Below are 24,491 nucleotides of genomic sequence, written 5' to 3'. Positions count from 1 at the left end.
ATGCTCAAAAAATGCAGTCAGAGGTATGAGAGAATTGGAAGTTTTAAAATATTAATATAAAAAATATGTACCTTGGTGCTTAGCTTTTAAGTTTTTAAATAAATTAAAAAAAAAAAAAACAAATTTGACTGAGACTTGATCTGAAAGAGCTGTGTACTCCTGAGATTCAAGAAGCCAAGTCTTAAAAGAAACCAAGGTGGAGTTTATGGTATGAGCAGTAGAAAATAAAGATAGCAAGCCATACTGCCCCATCGTAGACATCCCATCATCCCTGCCCTGGCAAATAAAGGAGAGAATAATGGGAGAAGCAAGAAGGAGAGCATTGCGTGTGGAATTCTTGCCTCTTAGAGCACAACCCCCAGCAGCACAGCTGTGGAAGCAGAAGATACCAAGGCCTCGGGTCCTCCACAGGGGAATGCATCCCGCAGGGGCAGGCTTCAGGGTCATGTAGGACAATGCCAGAAGGGCCCCTGCCACCGGGAGGGTGCAGACTGGAGAGAAGAGCAAGAAGAGGACTTCCGTGGTGCTGACCGCCCACCGTGGGAGTTGAGCATCCAGAGCTGCTATGATGCCAGGGGCGGAGGGGGTTGCTCCCCATCCTCAGATGCCACTAGGACCCCTCACCCCATCTTGGAACTTATATGTATGAGTGGAAAAACAGTGGCAAAGGCCAGAATACAATTTAAATCTGAAGTTCTAATCATTAATTTAGGATGTGACCAGATTATATTAGATTGAATATTTCGGGATTTATTTTAGGAAAATAAAATATATGCTTTGCACATCTCAGCCTATGTTCTATAAAAATGATCTCTACTACTCTAAAACTTCCCAGATGTTGGCAATTGAAGGAGCTTTTGATACTTGTAGGTATAGAATTCTAGATGCGAGTTAGATATGATTCCTGAGTCCTCTGCCCTTGAGAAAAGCCCCGGGGATTTGCAGTAGAGGAGGCTGGGAAGGCAAGCCATTACCAGGTACTTGGAGAGCTTGAGGCCTTGTTGAAGCTGAAGACTCCGTTTCTAGAAGGATTGTCTTAAATTGCTGTGTGACTTTCTAGCAGAGATCCTCTGGAAGCAAAGATCTGATCTTGGGTTTTGTGGGTTTGTCAGGGTTTTACGGGCTGTGAATGAGAGAAAGCTCATGTGCAGTAACAAATAGACCCTGACCTGTACAGTGGCTCGGAAAACACCACTCACCTCCTTCCTGCCTGCCAAGTGCTCTTCTTGGGGTGACTGGGGATTTGGGTTTCTCCTAGCTTGTGGCTCCAGTAGCCCTAGGGCCTTGTCACTGCCACTGCATCTCACCACAGGGGCAGGAGCACGGTGGGCCCCATCCAGCAACCTGGAAGTCAGCACTCCGGGTCCTACAGCAGGAAGGAGCTGAGCCAACAAAGTCAATGACTGTCACCTGAAATCTAAGAGAGAGGCTGGGATCTGTTGAACTGGAGCCATAAACTGGAAGGAAAAACTAAGTCATTTTGACAACAGATTCTGGAGGGTGAGTGGGGAGTGTTACGGCTGGGACCTGGGCAGTGAGGAGTGTCCCCTCTAACAGTCTTGTCTGTAGACAGTGAGGACCCTGTGTGGCCTTGTCCCACCTGGGGAGGGTATCTTGCCCACTCAGCCCCCCACTTGTGAAGGTGACAGATCCATTAAAAACCTGGGAGTTGGGGATCCCTGGGTGGCGCAGCGGTTTGGCGCCTGCCTTTGGCCCAGGGCACGATCCTGGAGACCCGGGATCGAGTCCCACGTCGGGCTCCCGGTGCATGGAGCCTGCTTCTCCCTCTGCCTATGTCTCTGCGCCTCTCTCTCTCTCTCTCTCTCTCTCTCTCTCTCTCTCTATCATAAATAAATAAAAAATAAAAAGAAAACCTGGGAGTTATTCACAAAATTATAGAACACTCCTTCTGCCCCATGCCTCAGCCCCACACTGGTCGGTCTCCGGTGCCGCCATAGCAGATTTTAGATGGAAGAGCTGCAGGGCCCAGACTCCCTGAGGAGCTGCAGTCAAGAGGCCAAGTCAGCAGGGGAGACGGGGAGGGGGCACCAGAGGTCCCACAGCTCTGGCCCAGGTTGCAGGAAACCTCCCCCTAAAAGCTTTTTATATCAGTTCGTGTTACCTGGCGCATCATGTCTGGCTTTAAATGTCGTAAGACATTCTGACAGGGAAAACAGTCTGAAGAAACAAAGCCAGCAACAGACCCAGTCTCATGTAGGGCAGGACGTGAGGAACCCTGGTCCACACGTGAAGGGCTGTGGTACGAAGGACAGACGTTGCTCAGATGTGGACGTTGCAGTATGGAACTGCATATTGTCTAGAAAGGATCAAAAGGAGGTGGAAGAAGTCAATCACTGTGACAGATGAAGATGTGAGAAGCTTCTCACTGGGCTGCACAGTGCGATCTGGACAGGTCAAAAGAAACTTCACACGTGAGAAGCAAAAAGAAAAGAATGAAAAAGGGAACAGGGGCCTGGAACAGAGCCTCCAAGAATCGAGAGATGGTCTCAGAAGGTGTAATGCACCTGTAGCAGCAACAGCAGCCAGACGTTCAGACGAGTGGCTGGAGTGTGGATGGCCATGTGTTTCCTAAAATGAATGACAGACATCAAACCACAGATCTGGAAGCTCAGAGAACAAGGTGGAAAAAGCCAAAAGCATCTTAACCCACTTGTTTCACATGAGGCTCCAGCAACCCAAGGGCAGAGAAAGAATCTTGGCAGAAGCTAGAGGAAATACAAGCAGAGGCCTGGAGAAGGTATGGGTCACCTGGCAGGTGGTGTGCAGGTGGCCACTCCTCATTCGTGCCCAGGGAGGCCAGGGTGAACGGCAAGCTCCGCGAATGTTCCGACCAGACTGAGGGGAGAAGCAGCAGAGCTGGAGGGTTTGTTGGAGTCTTCCAGAGCCTCAGAGGGAGGAGGAGCCTCTAGATGTAACATGAGCATGAAAGCCCCCTTGTCTCTGCCTTCTTCCCAGTCCCGTACCCAGAAGACCATCTCCACAGGCAGAGAGGGCTATGTGTACACACCCTGGTGTGTGTGTGTGTGTGTGTGTGTGCGCACGCGCGCATGTGCACTGAGTGCCACCAGGGCTTTGCCCTGGCGGGCCACCATGTGCAGACACATGGTGCAGGAGCACTCAGCCGTGGTCACCTGCTCTGGCTCAGTCCCTGTGCACCCTGCTGGGTTTGAGCAGCATGTGGGGTCATCTCAGCTAGACTCCCACAGAAGTGTTGGTGCCATCCTAGGCCGCTGTGCATGTTACATCATGAGCTCCTCACTTAGGTTCTGCAGTTTCAGAAACACTCCACAGTTCTTTGCCTTTAAGGCATTAGATCCAGTTCCATACCCATTTACCTTTCCTCTGAGATGGTCTTCTTCCATGTGTCTTGTTGCCAGCTAGGGAGCAACGTAAGCTTCAACATTGGAGGTTTTCCTTGGGTTTTGTTTGACAGCAGGAATGACACTGTTTTGATTTTGTTTTAATTTTTGTTAACATGCATGCACAAAAGTTGCAGGAATTTAAAGTCTGCAAGCCGGTGAGTCCTCACAAAGTGAGCACTCAGGTCTAGTCCATTACTTGGGCAAGAAATAGAACTTCACTCATACTCCAGAAGCTTCTCTCCCCTGCCCTTTCCTCCCCCAAAATAAACACTGTCCTCCTATCTAGTCGACATTATTTTTTTTTTTCAGATTTTGAAGTTTACAGAAAATGCAGTTATGGGAAATGTGTTTTTTGCATCTGGCTCCTCCGGCACCTGTGCATGTGTGAGGTTGGTTGCAGCACTCTGCCCTCTGCCTTGCCCACGAGTGCAGTGGCTGGGTCATAGGGTAGCTCTATTTTTAACTTCTGGGGGAACCTCCACACTGTTTACCAGAGTGGCTTCACCAGTTTGCATTCCCACCAACAGTGTGGGAAGGGTTCCCCCCTTCTCCATATCCTTGCCAATATCTGTCATTTCCTGACTTGTTAATTTTAACCATTCTGATGGGTGTAAAGTGGTATCTCATTGTGGTTTTGATCTGTATTTCCCTGATGATGAGCGATGAGGAGCATCTTTTCATGTGCTTGCAGGCCATCTGGATGTTGTCTTTGGAGAAATGTCTGTTCATGTCTTCTGCCCATTTCTTGATTGGATTCTTTGTTTTTTGGGTACTGAGTTTGAGAAGTTCTTTGTCAATCTTTTCAGTGATATTTTCTGATATTTCTTTGTAGAGTTTTGTACACCTTTTGTTCAATTTATTTCTAGGTATTTAGATTTTGTTGATGCGGTTTCAATTGTTAATTTTTAAGTTTCATTTCCTCTTCACTGCTATACAAAAATATAGTTGCAGTGAAGCCTTTTATTCCCAAATTGCTTTCCAATTAAAAATATTAAAGGCATACTTTGCATTTTAATTATGGATCCTAATCAGATATTGAGAATTGTCATCTCAAGAATTTACTTGACATCTTAGGGCACCTGGGTGGCGCAGTCAGTTAAGTGACCAACTGTTGATTTCGGCTCAGGTCATAATCTCAGGATCGTGAGATTGAGCCCTGCATCAGTCTCCATGCCCAGCAATGATTCTGTCTCTTTCGGCCCCATCCCTCTAAAAAATTTATCCTCTAGCCAGCTGATAGTTTTTTAAATGAGTTAGAACAAGAGTTTCTGCTGCTGCTGGCAGGTGCTGCGTCCACCTCAGGGCCCCAGGGAAGCCATCTCCTGTCTCTATGAAGGAGGCAGATCATAGGTACCTGAAGTGTCATTGCAGAGGTGCACAGAAACTCTTCGGAAAGGAGGCAGTGTGACCCTGTTTAGCAGCAGTTTGGGCTGCCACTGTGCCAGGCCAGACACTCCCAGACCATGGGAGCGAGAGGTGGTGGCTTTGAAGGTATTTGGCCAAGTCCAGATGTTACTCCAGCCCTTTTTACTCATGGAGGTGGCCAGCTGGTGCCAGCTCCCTAGTAGTTGTGGGCACAACATGCCCCTGACCATCCTGGCCAGTCCTGACTCACCTTTCTGTCTTTACCCTAACTCATGAGCTGTGGACAGGCAGCAAGTTTGATTTGTTTGAAGTTTGGCTTCCTTCCTCTTCTTCCTGTGTTCAGATGGTGATGTGTACAACCAGTGGCTAAGGGGCCAGGAGCTTACATCATCCCCCTTTGGAGAAAGCTCTTCTGATGACTGGATTTCAAGGGGAAGGGATATGCAGCATACAAGTCAGCTATTATGTAAACAGTGTTTTTGTTTGGATGTGAAAGAAATCAGATCAAAGGAGAAATATGTGCACTGTTGTGACATTAAGAGCAAGAATGATAGCAGTCAGCTTCAAGGCGCAATTCCCAGGCAGGCAGCCTGGTGAGCGTGCCCTGAGTGGTCCACACAGAGGCCTCGGAGGGGAGAGGGCACTTTGTGACCAAAGTCCACCGTGGGCTCAGATGTATTTTGCCCTGTAAAGGCTTCAGAAAGCCACGCTGGGAGGTGTTTGGGGCCAGCTGCCTGGTTGGGTGGAGTTGGCCTGGTTGATGGACATGTCCTGGAGAGGCCAGGCTCTGCCCATGTGCCACAGCAGTTCTTCTGCCAACACTGCCCATAGGCAGTGACTAGTTGTGCATCTTGAATGCAAACAAAGATGGAGAATTTGCAAACAGGCCAGATCCCATTACGGCACTTCATGCCGATGTGGTACTCACAGCCCTCTGCACACAGGATCGTTCTGGCAGAGCTGGGCCCCAGGATGAAGCCGGAGCCCTGAGCTCTGGGAAGACGTGTGCTGAAGCCTCGCTGAGATCTATTGTCACAGTGACAGGTAGATGGGAAGATGGGGTGTTCCGCCGTGTATTACAGGTACTTAAAATAGTCTGGCAAGAATTAATTCTTTAAATTCTAGTCATTATGGTGCCATTTCCTACTATCATGTCATACTTATTTTGAAAGGAAATTGAAGAAAAATTAGCTTACCTGTGGTGGATCATTGTTTAAGACAAATCTGATGACCAAAGCTTACTTCAGGCATTTCACAGCAGCTTCTTCTGTAGTTGAAAATGCTCTTCATGTAAGTTATATGATTATCCTTCAGGAAGAATATTAATCTAACCTTGCTGTTTTCTGGAGAGCATTGTTTTGTAAGGACAGTTAATCATCAGGTAAGTATCAAAACTCTGAGAGATGCGGAAGGACACAGAGGAGTGCAGAATGCGTTTCTGAGAGTCCTTCGGGCCTGCATTTCCACACGGATGGGGAGAGGAGACCTGTGGCCACCATATGCCCCCGCCCTGGCTCTTTGAGGACCCCCTCCTGCCTGACCTGGCACCTCGGGGCTCCAGACCCACCACCCACCCCATCCCTGCTTGGAGCTTGGCAGAACCCACTTAGGGTGGGGTGGGGGGAGGCTTGAACCACATGAGGCAGCTACAGCTAGGTGATTACTCTGCTGGATAAAAGACTTGCCTCTGTGGACTGTTTACTTCCTTGGTAGTTATTTTAGTTGATCATTTTATTTAGTTTGCTCTTCTTTTCCCAAAATAGTTGGTACTATTTCAGTTAAGTTTTACCACATTTCCATAAAAATAGTAAAGAAAAACATTTTGACAAGCAAGATTTGAGCAGTTTTTATTTTATGAGCCTAATGGAAGTGTGTGTAGTTAATGGGAAAAGTGACCAGAGGTCTAATTATGGGAATGAGAGTGAGATCACTTATGCACATGCTCGGGCCCATGGAGCCAGACGGGAGGACGAGCCTGAAGCTGGTGAGCCAGGCCAGACACCTCAGCTCCCAGAACGTCAGCCATGGTGCTGACCTGTGATGGAGGTATGAAAATCCAACAGCACAGTCATGCAGCAGCACTTGGTGAAGGCCATTGGGTTGGAAATTGCTAAGGTCACAAGAGGTCAGAAATTAATCAGGTATAAACCAGAAACGAAACTATTTTATGTTAGTTATTAGTGTGGAATTAATCTTGTTAAAGTAAACCAGTTACTTGTGCATTTGTTTTTTGTCTGCCTGGACCGTTTTTGCCTGCATCTTTTTTCACATAGAACGTGGACTGACAAAATCCAGTATTGCACTCACTCCTGGGGGTCCCTCCCCATGTCAAGATGGCACAGCCTCCCCATAATCTTGCTGCCTCTTGTCTCCTCACATCCGGCCTGGCTGCTCTGTCATGAGACTTTATTTTTGAGCACTTAGGCTTCGTAGACCACCTCTGACATTCTGAGACTCCTCTCAGATCGCCAAGGAGCCTAGACCCCTGTAGGGTCCTCCTGATGCACAGTGTGTATTTTCTGTAACCAGCTGAGGTCCTGGGGAGTTTTCAGGGCAGAACATGGCTGTTTGCAGCCTAAGCCATCAACAGCCCTCGTCCAGAGTTGGAACCTGTTGAGTACATTCTACCATAAGACAATTCACTAATTACTAGAATTTTAGCTCTTTTAGTTTGGGACAACCTTTTCATCATTACGTGGCATGCTTGTTTTTAGCAGCTAATATGTGTAATTACATTTAAAATAAGTGGCTCCCAGTGCTTTAACGGCATTTTGATATTAGTGTTGTGACCTAGCAGTTGTCTTCTCGTGGTTGAATAATTAATTTGTGTCTAAGAGCTTTTACATTTGATAGTTGCCTAACACGGGGTTTCCTTGTGAAGGTTTGCTGGCTTCCAGTGACCCTGAGCTGCCATCTGGTACAAATTCAGAGTGTTTCTGTCATCTGCTACTAATTGCTGTCACCTGCACATCGTAGTCCCTGGAGCTGAGATCGTGTGAGCATATCGCCTTTCGGAGTGGGGTCCTCCACACATGCACATGTGTGTCCCTGAACGGGGAGACAGCCATGTGCTGCAGGGTTTCTCAGTAGAACCATGTTTCAGTTCATTTGTATTTTAACGGGCAAGGTATGAATGATGGTGACTGTTTGGGGAAGGTAATTAATTCACTAAATCCAAGTGTTTTGTCTTTGTTTTGTTTTGTTCTAATGGTTCTCTAGCACTTAGTAGCCTGGTTAGGCTGGTAAGATTGTTTCCACGACATTTGACAGAAGCCTTCTTGAAATCCTCTTTTGTGAGCAGATAAACTTTAGTCAGGGTACTAGCCTATAGCGCCATATTATATTAATGTATTTCACTTGTAATTTAGAGAACAAGAAGAATGCCCTGATCTGAAGGCTAAACTGTCCCCCGTGGCAGTGGCACAGCTGATAATCGTGAGCTAGAAAGATGCGTATATCAAATAGTTTACAAAATGAAGCCAGCTGTGTTTCCCTACATACTGTGGCTTCCTGACATGCATCATTAAACCTTATTAGCTACTTCCTTTTACAAAGATTCTTGTAGTCTTGAACATTGCATATTAACATTTTCTGCCCCTCCAACTGGAAATTATTTGCTTTATTGTAGAGTGTCAACTTGCTCTAGTTTCTGATGCGTTCTAATTGGTACTTTAGAGTGTAATCATCGTGAGATACCACGCCATGCATTTCTTTATTTGGAAATTAATACAGACCTTTTCACTTTATCTGTCAATCTGGGCAACTTTTCACACAATTCCTAACTCCTGGGATTGCTTACAAGCCATTAAGTATGAAATGGTTCATAAAATGTCTTTGAAGACTTACACTTACTTTATAGTAACACAAAAATTTTAGATGTTTAATAGCGTTACATTTTGCCAAGATACCACTAATAAAGCTCTTACACAGTTTTCATAACAATGGAGGTAAAGAGGGAAAGTTTCTTGAACCACCTCAAGTTTGTCATTTAAAATTTTCAGCAAACCTGCCGAATTCCATTTTTCTTAAAGAACAAGAATGTAGATCATGAGAACTGTGGACTGACTCAGAGCTAGCTCTGAGCCCCCTTGGCCAGTGTCTACCAGCGTGTCCCTCTTGGCCGTCTTTTGTCTGCCTTACAAGTATGCGTGCGCCAGCTGCTGCCGATGCTTCTGCAGGGGGGCACCGACATGGGCAGAGGAAGTCCCTGTGCGCACACAATGTCATTCTGACACACCTGGAACACTGGTTCTCAGGGAGTTCGGTATTGCCCGTGTGCTCCATGCACTTACAGTTAGGGGGCTTGCACCTCACAGCCAGGGAACTTCAGGAGTTGGGTGAGACAGTCATCCTAGCTTGGATTCCAATAAATACTTAGTCATAGATCTTGTCAAGTCAGCTAATGACTCCTGATTTAAAAGCACTGTTGAGTGGTTTTTGTAGTGATAGGTGCTGGGTATTTGGAGATTGGGGTACAGACCTTAAATGGTCCATAAGTTCCTTCATATTTACACAGTAAGCTAAGAAACGGTGAGGGAGACAGTGACGTGTGACTGGATGCTGTTGCAACCTTTGTGTGACATGGTGGCTTGCAGGGCAGCGTGGGTCCCGGGGGCTGCCTGCAGAGGATCACCCTCCCACCAGAGCCACTGAGCATTCATGAACTGGCCTGCTGATTGTCAGCGCTCCCCACCCTGAGACGTGTTCCTTAGAACTAGCAGCTTCATATGCTATGTTTAGCATTCGACTGAAGTCCCCAATGAAACCAGACTTTCTGGAATCTGTTACATAAAAACTCTGTTGACTAAGGCTAGTAAACTCCTTGCACAAACCATCACATATGTTGTGCTTGCTGGTACGCCGAAGGAAGAGTTTAGATGTAACATTTTGAAGTTAATCACTGAGCAACTTCTTTATCTTTATATATATATTTTTTATTTATTATGGAGACCCCTCTGTATCATGTCTTCTTCTGAAAGAGGATCTAGGATTGGAAATTAAGGTTTCATTGTAAATTAATAACCTCATTTACTAATAAAAATTTAACCATTTCTTTAATCAGAATTTTATAAGATAAAAGCAGGTAGAAAGGTGGTATCTCCTGTCACCATTACACGCAATTTCTTAAAAAAAAAGAAAGAAATACAAAAAAAACAAGAAACAAAAACCAGTTCTCACGGCACAGTGCCAGGCAGGCTCCAGGGCCAAGGACTGCTGCAGCCCTCCCCCCACCAGCCTGGCGTGGCCTGTGGATTGCAGTCCTTGCTGTGCTGGGGAAGGGGCACTCTGACCTGTGCTCTCCCCAAATCCGGCCTTTTTCTGTCACCTGTGGTCCAGCAGCTCCACACCAGTCACCAGAATAATTCCTTCAACACCTCATTTTCTGGATATCAGAAAGGGATCACATAATTCTTTTCTAGCTCTTTAAAAGAGTTCCGAGTTTCTTGAAGGGAAGCTGTCATTGTGCTCGGCAATTTCAGGATGCAGTAGTGTTGGAAGCCCTGACTGTGTGTTTAGTAATTCCCTTAACAAGTAGTAACCAGAGCCCAAAATTTAGTAGTGGTGTTATTGACATACTTAGCAATACAATATTGTTTTCTAGCCAGTAATAGTTTGCAAATTATATCTAAATGAATAAGAATGTGTTTTAAGGGTGTTTTTGAAACATACACAAAAATATTTGCAATAAAAGATTTGACAGGTTGAGGAGAATGTGCATGTGCCTCCCAGGAGAAAAATGTGCAGGGTGGTCTGGCTTGCCCATGTAGACCTGTTGATAGACAAGCGCCTGAGAGGCCAGCAGTGCTCCCGACAGCACAGTCTCCCCTTCCTGCTATGCCCCTTCAATTCTTTTTTTTTTTAATTTTTTTTAAATTTTTATTTATTTATGATAGTCACAGAGAGAGAGAGGCAGAGACACAGGCAGAGGGAGAAGCAGGCTCCATGCACCGGAAGCCCGATGTGGGATTCGATCCCGGGTCTCCAGGATCGCGGCCTGGGCCAAAGGCAGGCGCCAAACCGCTGCGCCACCCAGGGATCCCTGCCCCTTCAATTCTTAAGAGTCCTAATAAAAGCCTTTCTTTAAGAGTAGAGGTTTTTTGGGAGTTTTTTTAGAGTTATTATTAGAAAAACCTGATTTTTATGTTGCTGGGAAATAAAGAAATCCCAAGAGTGTCGGGGTGCACCGCCGGCAAAGCCCCTGGGCACGAAGCACTTCTAGTACCTGTGCCCCCCAGGGTTTGTCGTGGAAGCACAATGACTGCATTGCTGGGCCTCAAACACTGGGTGTTGTGTTTGTAGATACAAAGGATTGGAGAGCAAGTGAATGCTACTTGTAAAATGTCTGTTAAATACAAAATTACCAAAATCAACTGCTTGTTGAATCACATTGAAATCCAAATGCCTGACTTGGACTTACATGAATGAGGTTGAATGTTAAGGTTTCTGATGTCAGTAGAGTGTAGGTTATTGAAGTAATTGTTTTAAATTGGTGAGTAGTCTTGGTAAAACCGTTTAAAATTGATAGCTTCTTACACTGTTAGGACAAAAATAAAGGAAATATATGCAGGATCTTGAAACCATCAATGGAAGTTGTTTCTAGGTCTAAATCTTCAGAAGCCTTAGTACCCTCATACTGTGCTGATTCCCTGCAGTATTCTGAATGTGTTCTGGATGTCAGATCTCTGAGCATGATTCCTTCCAGAACAGTACCTTTTTATTCAGGAAATTCCCTCATGTGCACAGTCCAGCATGTTAAAGTCTATCAATTCTGTCTTGAATTCTGCAGGGCAAAAACAGATGCTTAGGGTAACCCTTTTTGGCAAAAAAGTTATATCTACATATACAAACATACTGTGTATTCAGTATACTGAATTGGCTGAATTTGAGATCGAAGTTCTGCATTCAAACAGCAGGCTTTCAGGATTCAGGGAAAAGCATCAAACGTGAGCACCCTCTGCTGTCTCAACTACAACATGCCACCCCTTTGCTTTTGCTGTCTCTTGCAGCTAGGAATCTTAATGTAAACACAGCCGCAAGATATTAACAGGAATCATGACAGCAGTGCACACAAGTTATATTCAGTAAAGTGCTGGGATGTACATTTTAGTCTTCTCATGTCCCCAGTTCTCAAATAAATCGTTTGGATTATTGTAAAATAAAATTAGGAGTACTATATATTAGAAAATTATGGGGTTTATTTAATATTCAGTGCCTGATTTTAATGTACCTTGTGTACATAGAGTACACATTAAATTTCCAAATAGTTTGCAGTTTCCATGTTTGTACATACTCATTTTTGTCTTAAATATGGCATTGATGTGTTAAAGGTTGTATATGAGTATTTGAAATAATTTATAATGTAAAAAATTAAACTAACAAATTTTTTGAAGCTATTACATTGCTTTAAATTTGATGACTTCCGGGCAACCCCGGTGGCGCAGTGGTTTAGCGCAGCCTGCAGCCTGGGGTGTGATCCTGGAGACCCAGGATCGAGTCCCGCATCGCGCTTCCTGCATGGGGCCTGCTTCTCCCTCTGCCTGTGTCTCTGCCTCTCTCTCACTCTCTCTGAATGAATAAATAAATAAATCTTTAAAAAATAATAAAATAAATTTGATGACTTCTGATATATTGGTTATATTTTAATAAAGGTTCTAATATGATAGAGGAACCTGTTAGACTTTCACAGATATGACCTAATTGTCCTTTGTGACCATAAAGTAACCCTGTATTTTGCAAAAACAAATCAGATATGTGCTCGTGTATACACATCTGTTCCTGGACAATCTGCAATTATCTGGCATTTTCATCAGTTATAAAAAGTATCCTGTGGCTGTGTGTCATGTCCAAAATACTAAAGCCAATATTGAAATTTCTCAAATGATCCACAGGGTGGGTGAGCAGTTTGACAAAACAGCTTCATTCTGCACTCACGGAGCCCCTTCGGACTTAGAAAGTAATATGTTTGCAGATTTTAGGAATGATTTCACCTTTTACTGCATGTTTATTGTAGGCCAGCTGACAAGTGGTCTGACAATGTAGGATCAGTCCCAAGTTTGTGTAAACCAGGCTCATTTAGGATTTCACCTTGAGTCTCCTGTCTTCTAAGTTTCTTCTATTGATATGCAAAGTGGTTTTATGTCCTTGCTGAATAGCTCTTCTCACACTAGTATTTTTTTGTTGTTTAAAAAATATAACAACCCCGTTTTCTTTTTAAATGTTCAACATTCAAGGAAAACCATCTTATGTAACAACTATAGTAAGCACGGGGAGCAAACTGCATTGCTGAATATAGAAGAGTCAGACAAATTTGTTGGTAGGTAAAAATGTAGGATATGAAATATTCTCTTGCAACCGACTTTAAAATGTGTATTGTGTAAATATACATCTTGATTTTTTAAAATTAAGGTGATATATTGTAACATTAAGAATTGTCGTACTGATACATACTTAGGGAGCTTTTAAAGCACAGATTATTGAGCCAATAGACTAAAATGGCTCAGAGAAACGCTGCTTATTTCGCAGATCACTGAGGCGATAAGCAATAATAGCTCAGACATGTCTGCAGTGCGTAGCCAGCCTGTGTGTGCAGCAGACACTTAAGACTTAGTAGTTCATGTCCAAAGATGAGTAAATAAACAGACTTGAAAAAAAGAATAAAAGGCTATATAGCATCACTTTTTAAAAACTAATACTTTTAAACTCCAAAATGGAAAAAGTTATTGCTATAAGATTAGGAGTTAGATTTAGTATATGATTTTCAATTATTTGAAATATTAAGTACAAATGAAGGTCTGAAGATTACTTATTTTTTATTGTTTTTTAAGATTGTACTAAAAGTGGAAAATATAGGGCTGATTTGTTTCAAAGATACTTAAAAGGATGTGCTTTTTCTAGGAATTTCAGTTAGGTTAAAGTGCAGCCCTGTATCAGTTATGTATGTAGATCCAAATTCTGGATGATAAGAAACTGATGGGCTAATCCAAGAGTAGTTAAGCTGCTAAGAAATAAAACAATGTTTACAACGTTATTTTTTCCGCTAAGTAATCTCTCATGTATAAAGCTGTACATACTTCTGCCTGTGTAGTCTTCTTGAGTAAATTAGCTATTACGGTATTAGCTATTATGGTATTAGATTAGAGGCTTTTCTGTTTTTCAAAATGTACAGGGATAATTATGAGACAAATTAAAATAACATTTAGCTTTTTGCAAGAGTTTATGTTGGCTTTTTGACATTTCACATCTTATTGTTTTGCTATTCTCAGATACTTCTGTGTAGCAAATAAGTTAAATGTGAGTTTTGAAAGAATGATAAAAGCATTTTGATGTTCACATCATGCTAATCCAAGGATCATAACATGGTCAGCACTTACTGATGACAAGGCCTGCTATCTCGTCTTTTACTAAGTTTGTGTAGCATGAGACCTTTGTTCCAGTTTGGGGTGTACATTGACTTCTTAGGGACCTAGTAGCACGATAAGGGTTTAACTTTGAGATGGATGGGATGGCGCTGCGTCTCGGAGATAAGGCTGGCCCTCATTCGTCCATTTACAAAAACCTGACTGATCTTCTCTTGATTAAGCAGGAGAATACCGTATTTACCCATTATTGTTGGTATAAACCATTATTTTACTGAGAACCATTAGCTATTTAAAACTTGGTACATAAATTAAAGAGGAGCTAAATGGATTTGTGATCGTTGCCATTAGTAGCATTTTAGATTATACAGGCAATTATTGTGTTCATTATCCTAGAACAGCCCCTTTGCAGAACCATTGTGGTGTCTTAGACATTATGCACAAATTTTCCCTTGGAGATTAAAATTTCCAGTAGCGTATTTAATTTTGTTATCGCAGTTGTTTCAGATAAAACAAATATTATGACAAGTGGAAAAAAATTTGCCTTACTAATATAAGAAATTACAATAAATGTTGAAAATTGCTTGCTAGTGTACTTAATTTACCTTTTCTTATACAGTCATAATTACTTTGAGTGATTAATAATACATTTTATGGGTGGAAGGGTTTTATAGTCATAGTAAAAGGTATTTGGCTTGTTCAGGTGTTTCAAGAAAATTTTTAAAGAAAGCAGAGATTCACATTAAAAGTGAAGCTACCATCTTCTTTATAAAACCTGTAAGTTTACAAGTTAACTAGTTATTCTACTGAATATTGTTTTTAAGAGTCCAGATTGCATTTTAAGTGTGTTGAAGAAACTTTTTAAGTGTTTTAGAGAAATGAGTGTAAAAATATTAACTGTTAACTAAAAGTAGACTTTGTTAGAATAGATAAAAGAAAATTTTTTAGATCATACTATATACTATAGTGCAGTTGCATTATTTTCCAGGAAGAATCATCATAGTTCCACAAAGGCTACCTGAAAGAATGCAAGGAACAACCCATTACCAAAAAGTTGTATTTTACTCTGTAAACTTACATGTTGAAAGTGATGACCCTTCCCTTTGGATCCCAAGGGTGTGGGAGGACAGCCCCTGGTGGGCTGCCTCCTCAGGCAGAAAGGTATTAATACTTCCAGTTATCTGCCTCTCAGTGTGCAGTGGGCTGCTTTTCATTTCGGTCCAATATGTGGCATTTTTTTCAAAGGAAACTTTGTATTCCTTTCTGACTGTTCTGTTGCAGCTTTTACAGTTTTTCACTGCTGGGATGCAGAGAGAGTGTGAGGTAGTGCTTTGCATTTTGCAAGACAGTGATTCTTTATTTTATTACAGAAAAAAGACCAACTGCAAGGCCAGATTAAATCATTCCTTTCACTTTTTAATGGGATTTGGATGAATAGAGTAAAATATGCACTTTGCATTCATTGATAGCATCTTTAGGTTGAGGTAATTGAGTCTTTTTTCCCTGACTGAATGAATAATGACTTCATCTGACCCTCAGCGAGGCCTGACACTCAGTCCTCCTTTGTCACAGCAGAAGGGTCTGTGCTTTGAAACATGCTCTACTTCCTTGGCTTCATTTTTCTTCATTCTAATCCAAAAACCTATTTTTCTCAATAATTCAAGCATAAACTATGTAGTAGTTGAAGTAGCGGAAATTGCAAGATATTTGTCCTCCTTGTGCTGCTCTTTAAATGCACTTGATAAATCCGGCGCCGGGCTCTTCAGCTGCCCGCTTCTCAAAGAAGTGCAGCCCTGAACGGGCATCCCTGCCGAACTTTCCAGAAGCCAGCCAGGGCTCCAGTGCGGCCTGCCTGTGGTTTGGGGGAGAGCGGGGAGCAGCGCCGTGACCCCTGGCCCAGAGGTGACCCCTGGTGCAGGACCGAAGGCACCTGCGGGCCCCCCCCTGCAAACTTGAGTGGGTGTCGGGGACGCAGCTGAGAGTGGGGTGTGACCTAAAGTCTCAGTGATGAGGTTGTACAGGGTGTGAATGTTCTGGTCTGAACTGAGGTCCAGGGCTCTGGCCTCCTGCCCTGGGGCCACGGGGTGGGCAGGGGCGGGGCCTTCTTGGTCCCTGCAGTGTCCCGGCAGGTGAGCAGGTAGGAGCCAAGCTCTAGACAAATGTCAGGGCTTGTGGCTTCTGTGGTTCCCATGACTCTAGGCTGTTCTTTAAGGCCATGGAGTGGCATCCGGCGTCTGGCAGCAGCAGCAATAGCACCAGTGAAGGAATGTGACTTACCTACAAGCTGGGTTAGACAAGAAAATTTGGTGTTTTATAATTTTGTCACTGGTGTTCAGCTATTTTTTCAACTAGACTGGCTGTTTTCTGCAGGTAAAATCTCAGCGTTGACTCATTTTTCATAACCTCACACTGTAGCAGAAAATTCAGTAGACATTGACATTTACTTGTTTAATGAGTGGATTCTTCATTGCTGCGCTTAAGTGAACTTTCTGACAGTTCTGTGGGTTTTTTCTGACTACAGGTTCTGATGTTCCCATGCGGATTTGTGGCAGATATTAATCACAACTAGATGGAAACTAAATACTGAGACGGAAAAGTTAACCTTGTTTTGGCCAAAATTAGGAATTTTCAAAAGGCACTAAAAAGTAAACCACGTATTATTAGCTTAGTAATTCTCAAAGTAGCATCTCATTTATTTTATCAAAGTCATGGCAACCACTTTTTAAATTATTCTCTTTCACAATTTGTAGCAGATTGAGGAGGAGCTTGGTGGAGGCGAGCTGAGGGTCTTGTCCGCGTTTATCTGTCCGGGTCCCATGTGTGAGGAGTAGGCAGGGTGTTGGGCACCTGCCTGGGCTGCGACTGGCAGTCCCCAGGGGTGACCATGGCTTCTGCAGGGCCCAAAAGGCACCCACCAGGTCAGCAGGCAGGGAGCCAGCCCCAGCTTGGGAGTAAAGGGCAGCCAGGGTAAGGACAAGCCCACAGAAGTGGGAAGCATGGATTCAGATCTCATTGTGGGATGTCACTGGTAACAAGAACAGCAAATCGCGCGTGTGGCTTGCTTGGTACCAGGAGCTGTGCTTCATCTCCTTTAACCCCCTGAGTCTTGTTATGGGGGCACTTTTTTCCTTTTTTTCCTAAAGATTGTATTTATTTATTTGACAGAGAAAGGTGAGGCAGAAGGAGAGGGAGAAGCGGGGTCCATCCCCAGAACCCTGAGACCATGACCTGAGATGAAGGCAGACGCTTCACCTACCAAGCCACTACGCGCCCTGGAGGCACTTTTCTAACCCCATTTTCTTGCAGATAAGAAAATGGGTTTGCTGTCTGCCCTAGGTCATACCGTCAGGTAGCTGAACCAGCATTCAAATTAGCCTACATTTGGATTCCCAAGGAAATGTCATTGCTACGTGACCTCACCTCTCCCTCTGTGTGCTTGGGAAGCCTTTTTTGGCTAAGTTGAAGACCCCACCCCTGTGTCCACCCACATGCTGTGTTCCTTCACTGTGTGTGTGTGTGCTGTGTACCACACTCTGTTCCTTCAACCAACCGACTTTAGCCAGGAATGGCAGCGTGCAGGCCACCAGAGCTCAAGATCAAAGTTGTGCACTTCTGATTTGAGGAATGAACACTATTTATCGCTGTTTCCAAGATCCCACACAGAATGCACCCCAAAATGAGTTCATTCCCACGGATATAACTTCCCCTCACGTTTTGCTCACCTAGGACACGATCCACAGAACGAATTTGAGGTTGTGTACCTTACTGGGAGAACCAAAAGTGTAGGATTTATCCAAGTTAATAAAGGTATTCATTCAAGCTAACTACCTTGTCTGTTGCTTTTGTGCATAATTCAGAGAAGGTGTTTTCAGAGTCATTCCTGGCAGATGGGCATGACAGGCACCGTCCTGTTCCTGGGGGCCTCTCTCTGAACATAAAACCCTTGTGTGGGGGTGGACTTACGCATCAGCTGGTATAGCATGTGCAGAGGGACACACACGTCCTCTCTCCATGGACTCAGTAAACCTCTGGTGTCCTTGTGCCCCATCCTGTGCCCCCATCTGCCCCAGTCGCCTGTCATAGCATCTTCAGCCTGAGAAAGGATTGTGCTTGGATACTGTGGACTCATGTCTTTGTAAATTATTTCTGGAATTCTCTGGGGATTGTGATTCCCTTTCAGAAATCCTGCTTTAATCACTAAGAGGCTTTTCAGGAGACGAGTAAAGTTAATAATTGTTTTGTATTTCTTTAGAGTTCAGGTCAGTACAAGAGGAAATTTAAGGATGTCATTCATCACTCTCATGTATTCAGATTTGTAATATTAGGGACATTATGGTCATGTTTTTGTTTTTCTTTCAGGTTGGTTTGTTGGATCTTGAGCTCAATCAACTGACCAAAGCACTGTTTGTGGCTTTAGTAGCTCTCTCGGTTGTTATGGTAACCTTACAAGGATTTGTAGGCCCATGGTACCGCAACCTGTTTCGGTTCCTCCTTCTCTTTTCCTATATCATTCCCATCAGGTAAGTTTAAGAATTAAGATAAAACAACTAACTGGTTTCATTGAGTATGACTTTACTGAAATTTTATTTTTCTTGGTCTGGAAGAAGTTATCTGCAAATAAAGAGAAAGGAGCCAGGAACTCTGATGAATTTTAAGGAATCCTTAGAAAATATTTTGTGGGGGCTAAGTCAGTTTTGTTAGAATAATCTAGAAATCTGACACTTTTAGCTATATGAATGTTTTGATAATATAATATTCAAGAATTGGGAGATATTTCTTGATGAAACATAGTTTACTGCTGATAGACTTTATTTCCAGTACCCTTGAATCTGTATGTGTCACGAAGTTGTATTTCAGAAACAATCTAATATATCTGTCAAGGGAGATAAAATATTGAGTAAGATAGTCTTTTTAATATGAACAATTTTTCAAAATGAGAACCCATTTAACTTGAGATTGGGATATAAATAGTTAATATTAGATGTCTACTGAGTTTAATTTACTAATACTTACAGTATAAGTACATTCTGAAATATTTCCACAAAGTTTATTTTTAAAAAATGCTTCATATATATGATTGAAAATTTTTACATGAATGAGCAATGAAAACCTAATAAATCATTCATAAATCATGAAGCTAGAATGACCATCTTCTGTAACCCTGAACGGAGTAGAATAGAACACTCATGCACAAGGATGTAATAAGCATTTTGAAGGGAAAGGCGTATCTTTACAGACCAGCTTTCTCCAAAAGTTTGTCTAAAAGTGGGGTCTCTTTCACTTGCATACATCACGAAGGCAGGGCCCGCATCCACAACCGCATCCTGTGCACAGTCCACTCGAGCCCAACCAGCCCCACTTGCTGTTTGAGATGGGGAGCCTGTCTCCACTCCTCCGAGAACACGCAGTCTTATGCATTTGCGGCTGTTCCTGATGTAACTGGAGCTCCTGCCTCAGTAGACACTCAACCCTTGATCACCTCAGTGTCCTACCTGATGTGGCCAGCCTGCCTCCCAGCTCCATATGTCTCCTCTCCACCGCCACACCACATGCCAGGCTGGCCCTTCTCAGCCATGTGCGCCACATGAATGCTTAGTGCTCACTGCCAACCAGTCACTTGGTATCATGTCACCCTGTTTGAATCCTGCTGCCATCTCCACTAGTCCTGATGCTTGTCTTGTTTTCTGGTGCTCTGTGCTCACCATGCTCCATGAGGTGTGAGGGACCTTGTTTGACCCAGTGCCTAAAACAGTGCAGGGTGTGTCCTAGGGCCCTCACACCCTTACTGAGCAGACCCCTTACCTGTTCTGAGGAGCTGCGAGTGTGCAGATGGTCTGTCCAGCTGTCAGGCAGCGGCCTCATCACCACATGGACACATACCGGGTGCCAGCAGCGGGCACTAGGGACAGACAGATCTTTGTTCCCAGAAACTCCCTGGGTAAGTGGTAATAGGCAGAATATAGCTATTTATCATCATCCCAGAACTGACCCATTCCACTGGGATGGCCCTGCAGGCAGTCTCTGGTATGGATGCACACATCCTGACCTGCACTGGGGATGTTGCCCAGTGCTGCAGGCAGACATCCTGGGACCCAGCAGAGAGGGCCTTGGGTCAGTTGCTGCCTTGTTGATTTACCGCCGCTCCTGCAGTTCCCTGAGTGGTGCACAGCACATATGATATCCTCAATGGAAGTATGTGGAAAGAAGGGCCCTGAAGGAAAGAAGTTTACAAATGTGATGAGTCTCCATCGCTAGTTTTCTCACTCTTACAGTAATACGACATAGAGTTAGTTCACTGCCAGACGCAGCACAGCAGTGAGTATTTTTCCCAAAACTAGCATTTGAAGCCTCCCTTCCCTTTCTCTCTACATCTTCTGCAAGTCTGTCTTGTTCTGGTTTTTCAGTCAGTAGTTTTATATTTACATGTTCAGTCAAATGTGGAGAGACTTACTAGGCAGAATTATACCTGCATCCCTGTTTAGTTCCATAATGTCTCACGCCAACTTTAACGTAATGCTTTTCCTAGTTTTCCACAGTTCCAGAATGCAGTTATACAGATTAAGGAGAAGGCATGAAAACCATAAAATCTAAAAAATGTATGATGCTAATTTAGGGAATTCGTGTTTATGTTTGATTCAACCAGGTTTGTTTTCCTTTTGCAAGGAATTTATATCATTTAAGATATAAATAATAAAAAAAAAAGGGGGGGGGGGATCCCTGGGTGGCTCAGTGGTTTAGTGCCTGCCTTTGGCCCAGGGCGTGATCCTGGAGTCCCGGGATCAAGTCCCACATCAGGCTCCCTGCATGGAGCCTGCTTCTCTCTCTGCCTGTGTCTCTGCCTCTCTCTCTGTGTCTCTCATGAATAAATAAATAAAATCTTTAAAAAAAAAAAAAAGATATAAATAATAATACATCTTAGTATTTGGTAAACGTTCCTTTCAATTTAATAAGGGGAGGTTTAAAAAAATTTTTTTTTCAAAGTGCACAGTTGTGGAAAGTTAAGTGCTTTTTCCTCTGTTGACCTAAAACATGCTTTTAATGGATGGACAGCTGACTGTTCCTTTTAGTGCCCAGTGTCTACCCTGACAATTGGATGACTCGCTACCTTAGCACATGCTCCTAGTTGGTTGCCGGGCAGAGTTACTGCAGGCTTACTGACCTGTGAATCCCCTTCCCCGGGCAACCACCTGCTTGCCCTCTGTGTCTAGTCTGTTTCTGCTTGGTAGGTTGGGTTCAGAGGCTTTTCAAATTTAATAAACTTAAAATCATAGAAATTTTTCTTTACAAAGTAAAATATTTTTGATCACTTGATATAATTTACTGTGTCCTTCAAGGAAAATATTACAAGGTTTAACTCAATTCATTATTTCAATTAATGTAATTGAAATGGACATATATTCCCTGCATTATTCCTGTCACCATAACAAAACACATACCGGTAGGCCGGGCGCTCACAGTGCGTGTCTCTGCAGTACCTCCTCTGCCCACACGCTTCAGGGTGCTGTGTGACGGTCCAGCACATCGTCCAGAAAGCTGTCCTGTCAGTGCTGAGTCAGAAGGTGCATGTGGGCAGTAGAGGTGAAATGACACCGGCAGTGATGACTGTCCTCTCTGAGAAGCACTTGGGCGCCGTCTGGTCTAAGGCGCTGCTGTTGGTGGGGTCTGTGTGCCTGGGGTGGCAGGGGTTTCCTCATTTGGCCCTCTGTGTACTACCCAGCTGCCTGAAGGAGTAAGTACCCAGCTCTGCTTAGGGCACCACTCGTGCTGCACCGTAAGAACCCAGTATCGAAAATGTCAGGTAACACGGGTATGTTTGCTTCAGAACTTAGAAACTATCTCCATTAACATCTCTGTAGGGCCTCCTTTTCTGTTTAGCGTGCTTGGGGAGTGCCTGGGGGAAAGAGCCTTTCCAACATAGGTTGATGGTGGGGGAAGTTGGCAGCCTATTCAGATCGCCAAAGATGATAGTATTAGAGACTTGAAGGTTTGGCAAGCATGCCTAGGAAAGAAAGCCGAAGGGTGTGTCTGGACAGCATTTTGCTGGAGAGATTAGGTGTGTGACTCCTGGACTTGCTCCCCCATCTCAGTAAGAGCCTGGAGGGCTTGGGTTATCCAGGACAGAGCTGCATAGGGGCCTCTTGTCAAGTGGTGTGGACCGCTGTGACATGCAATGGGAGACCCACAGTTTGTGAGAATGTGTCAGCAGAAGCACTGCTGGCTCAGGCTGGAAGTTGAAAAAACTCGCTGTGAGAAAAACTCGCTGGACTCCCCAAATCCTACAAACATGCTGAGGCCACAGGCCTGACCCACAGGCCCAGAGAGCAGGGCCTCTGGTCACAGAAGACATTCCCCAGCTCTCCTAACCTACTGAGCAGTTCGTAGTTACTCATGTGATCTGGGTGTTCTTTTCAGGTCCACGTTTTACTAGTAAAACATCTGTAGCTTGAGTTTGTGCTACTGGTGAAGTTATGAAAAAAACATTAATTTTACATAGTCCAGTTTATAAATGTCTTTTGCTGTTGGTTATCACTCTCCATATGTTGTGTAAGAAGCCTTTCTGGGCCCTGGATGATGGAGCTATCCTCCTGTGTTAGCTTCTAAAAGTGTTGCAGGGTTGTTTTTGACTGCTAGAAGCAGTGGGGCTTTTAAATAATGCGAAACAGGATTTTCACATATCACTGTTTTCCAACTCCAATTGTCTCAGCATTGCTTGTAAGAAAGACTGTCCCCCAATGACCTAGGACTCTTCTGTCGTGCGCCAGGGTGCACACACTCACAGGCCACTTTGGGTCGTCTGTGCTGTTACTCTGGGAGTGGTTTCTCTTCCCGAGCAAAGAACAAATTCGCCTGAACCCATATACCTTTGTCCTGAGTCAGTGTTTTCTAGAATAGGGCCTTCCTCCTCGTGCTCTTCAAGAGCACCCTTGTTCTCACTGGCCATTTGTGTTTAATATTATGTCTTCCAGACCGTGAATCTGGCATCTCTCTTTTTTTTTTTCTTAAGATTTTATTTATTTATTCATGAGAGATACAGAGAGAGGCAGAGGGAGAAGCAGGCTCCTTGCAGGGAGCCCAGTGTGGGACTCAATCCCAGGACCCCCGGGATCACGCTCTGAGCCAAAGGCAGACGCTTAACAGGTCTTAAGCACTGGGCCACCTGGGCACCTCTGGTTTTGCTGCTACTTCTGAGACTAAAAACTACTTCAAAGTTAGAACTTATAAAACAACACTATCGTCATCTTTGGCCCATGAGAGTTAGTCTCTACTTGCAGGTAGAGCTTTCAGGCTCTGGAGTCGGGGGGGTTATGAGTTTGCATTCTTGCCTTGAGCCCATCTCAGTGGCTGCCTCATTCTTGCTGTGGCCTCAGGAGGCCCCTTCTGTTCCTTGGTGGGGTAAAGTTGGTATTGAAAATACTGCACCAGTATCTGAATTCACTCTTCATGCCTTTGTCCTTCTGGCTCTTGTTACATTCATCTTCTTGAAGCAATTTGTGTTGTCTTTTAACATAAAAATGAGTAGCTCTTTCATAATTGCAAATATATTTATCTCATTTGCTACTTATTTATTTATTTTTATATTTTATTTATTCATGAGAGAGAGAGAGAGGCAGAGACATAGGCAGAGAGAGAAGCAGGCTCCATGCAGGGAGCCCGATGTGGGACTCAATCCCAGGACTCCAGGATCATGCCCTGGGCCAAAGGCAGGCGCTCAACCACTGAGCCACCCAGGCATTCCCTCATTTGCCTTTTAATTAGACTATGGTACTTTTTCATGAAAGATCTATAGGTGCAGTTTTTAAACTAAGTATAAGTCAGAGGGGGAATTTGTTTATGTATCATATCAGTGCAAAGATTAGCTGAGCAACCTGTTGGGTGAGGCTTGAACAGGAAGCCCAGTGCGGCTCTTCTCCCCATCTATAGACTCTGCTTTCTTCTGGTTAAATGCCATTCTCTGCCAGGTCTTCCTCACCTGGTTATACAGATGGTGTTAGTGGCCTCAGGCTCACGTTCTGCATACTTAATTACACAAGTAAAAAGCGAATACTTTATTTCAGCCAGTTCAGGAAAACTGAGAGTTCCTTGGCCCTGCCCAGCACCCACCACTGGCTGCATTGTATACAGCATAGGTTCACAAGGCCCAGTGTCCTCACCTGTCCTTGAAGGCAGGGTGGCCTCTTGTGCAAGTGCTCATCCCAGATCGCTGTGCGTATAGGGCACAGTAGTGAGGGTGCTGTGAGGTGCTTCCTTCCAGCCCTCCTCTCCTCTGCCGGTTTCACTATGGTCACTGTCAACCTTTGGGTAGATTGCTGAGCTCAGCTTTTCCAACTTTGAAAAGCATTTTCAACTTTGAAAACCTTCAACCTTTTCATGTGGTCCTTTTTGCCTG

The 24,491-nt window shown here is 44.0% G+C and overlaps 1 protein-coding gene across 5 annotated transcripts in view; it reads left to right on the top strand.

Moving 5' to 3' along the window:
- LOC129514446 (probable phospholipid-transporting ATPase IIB) overlaps nt 1-24,491 on the top strand; it is a 242,290-nt gene that overhangs the window by 141,205 nt on the left and 76,594 nt on the right. For all 5 annotated transcript variants that reach the window (XM_055333018.1, XM_055333020.1, XM_055333016.1 and 2 more), the window contains one exon: nt 18,464-18,624. In XM_055333018.1, the coding sequence (XP_055188993.1) occupies nt 18,464-18,624 (161 nt within the window). The remainder of the gene's footprint in view (nt 1-18,463; nt 18,625-24,491) is intronic.

Source organism: Nyctereutes procyonoides, unplaced genomic scaffold (genome assembly GCF_905146905.1).
Source record: "Nyctereutes procyonoides isolate TBG_1078 unplaced genomic scaffold, NYPRO_anot_genome, whole genome shotgun sequence".
NCBI lineage: Eukaryota > Metazoa > Chordata > Mammalia > Carnivora > Canidae > Nyctereutes > Nyctereutes procyonoides.
The sequence above is the reverse complement of the archived record's forward strand: the minus strand, read 5'-3'. Positions and strand labels throughout refer to the sequence as shown.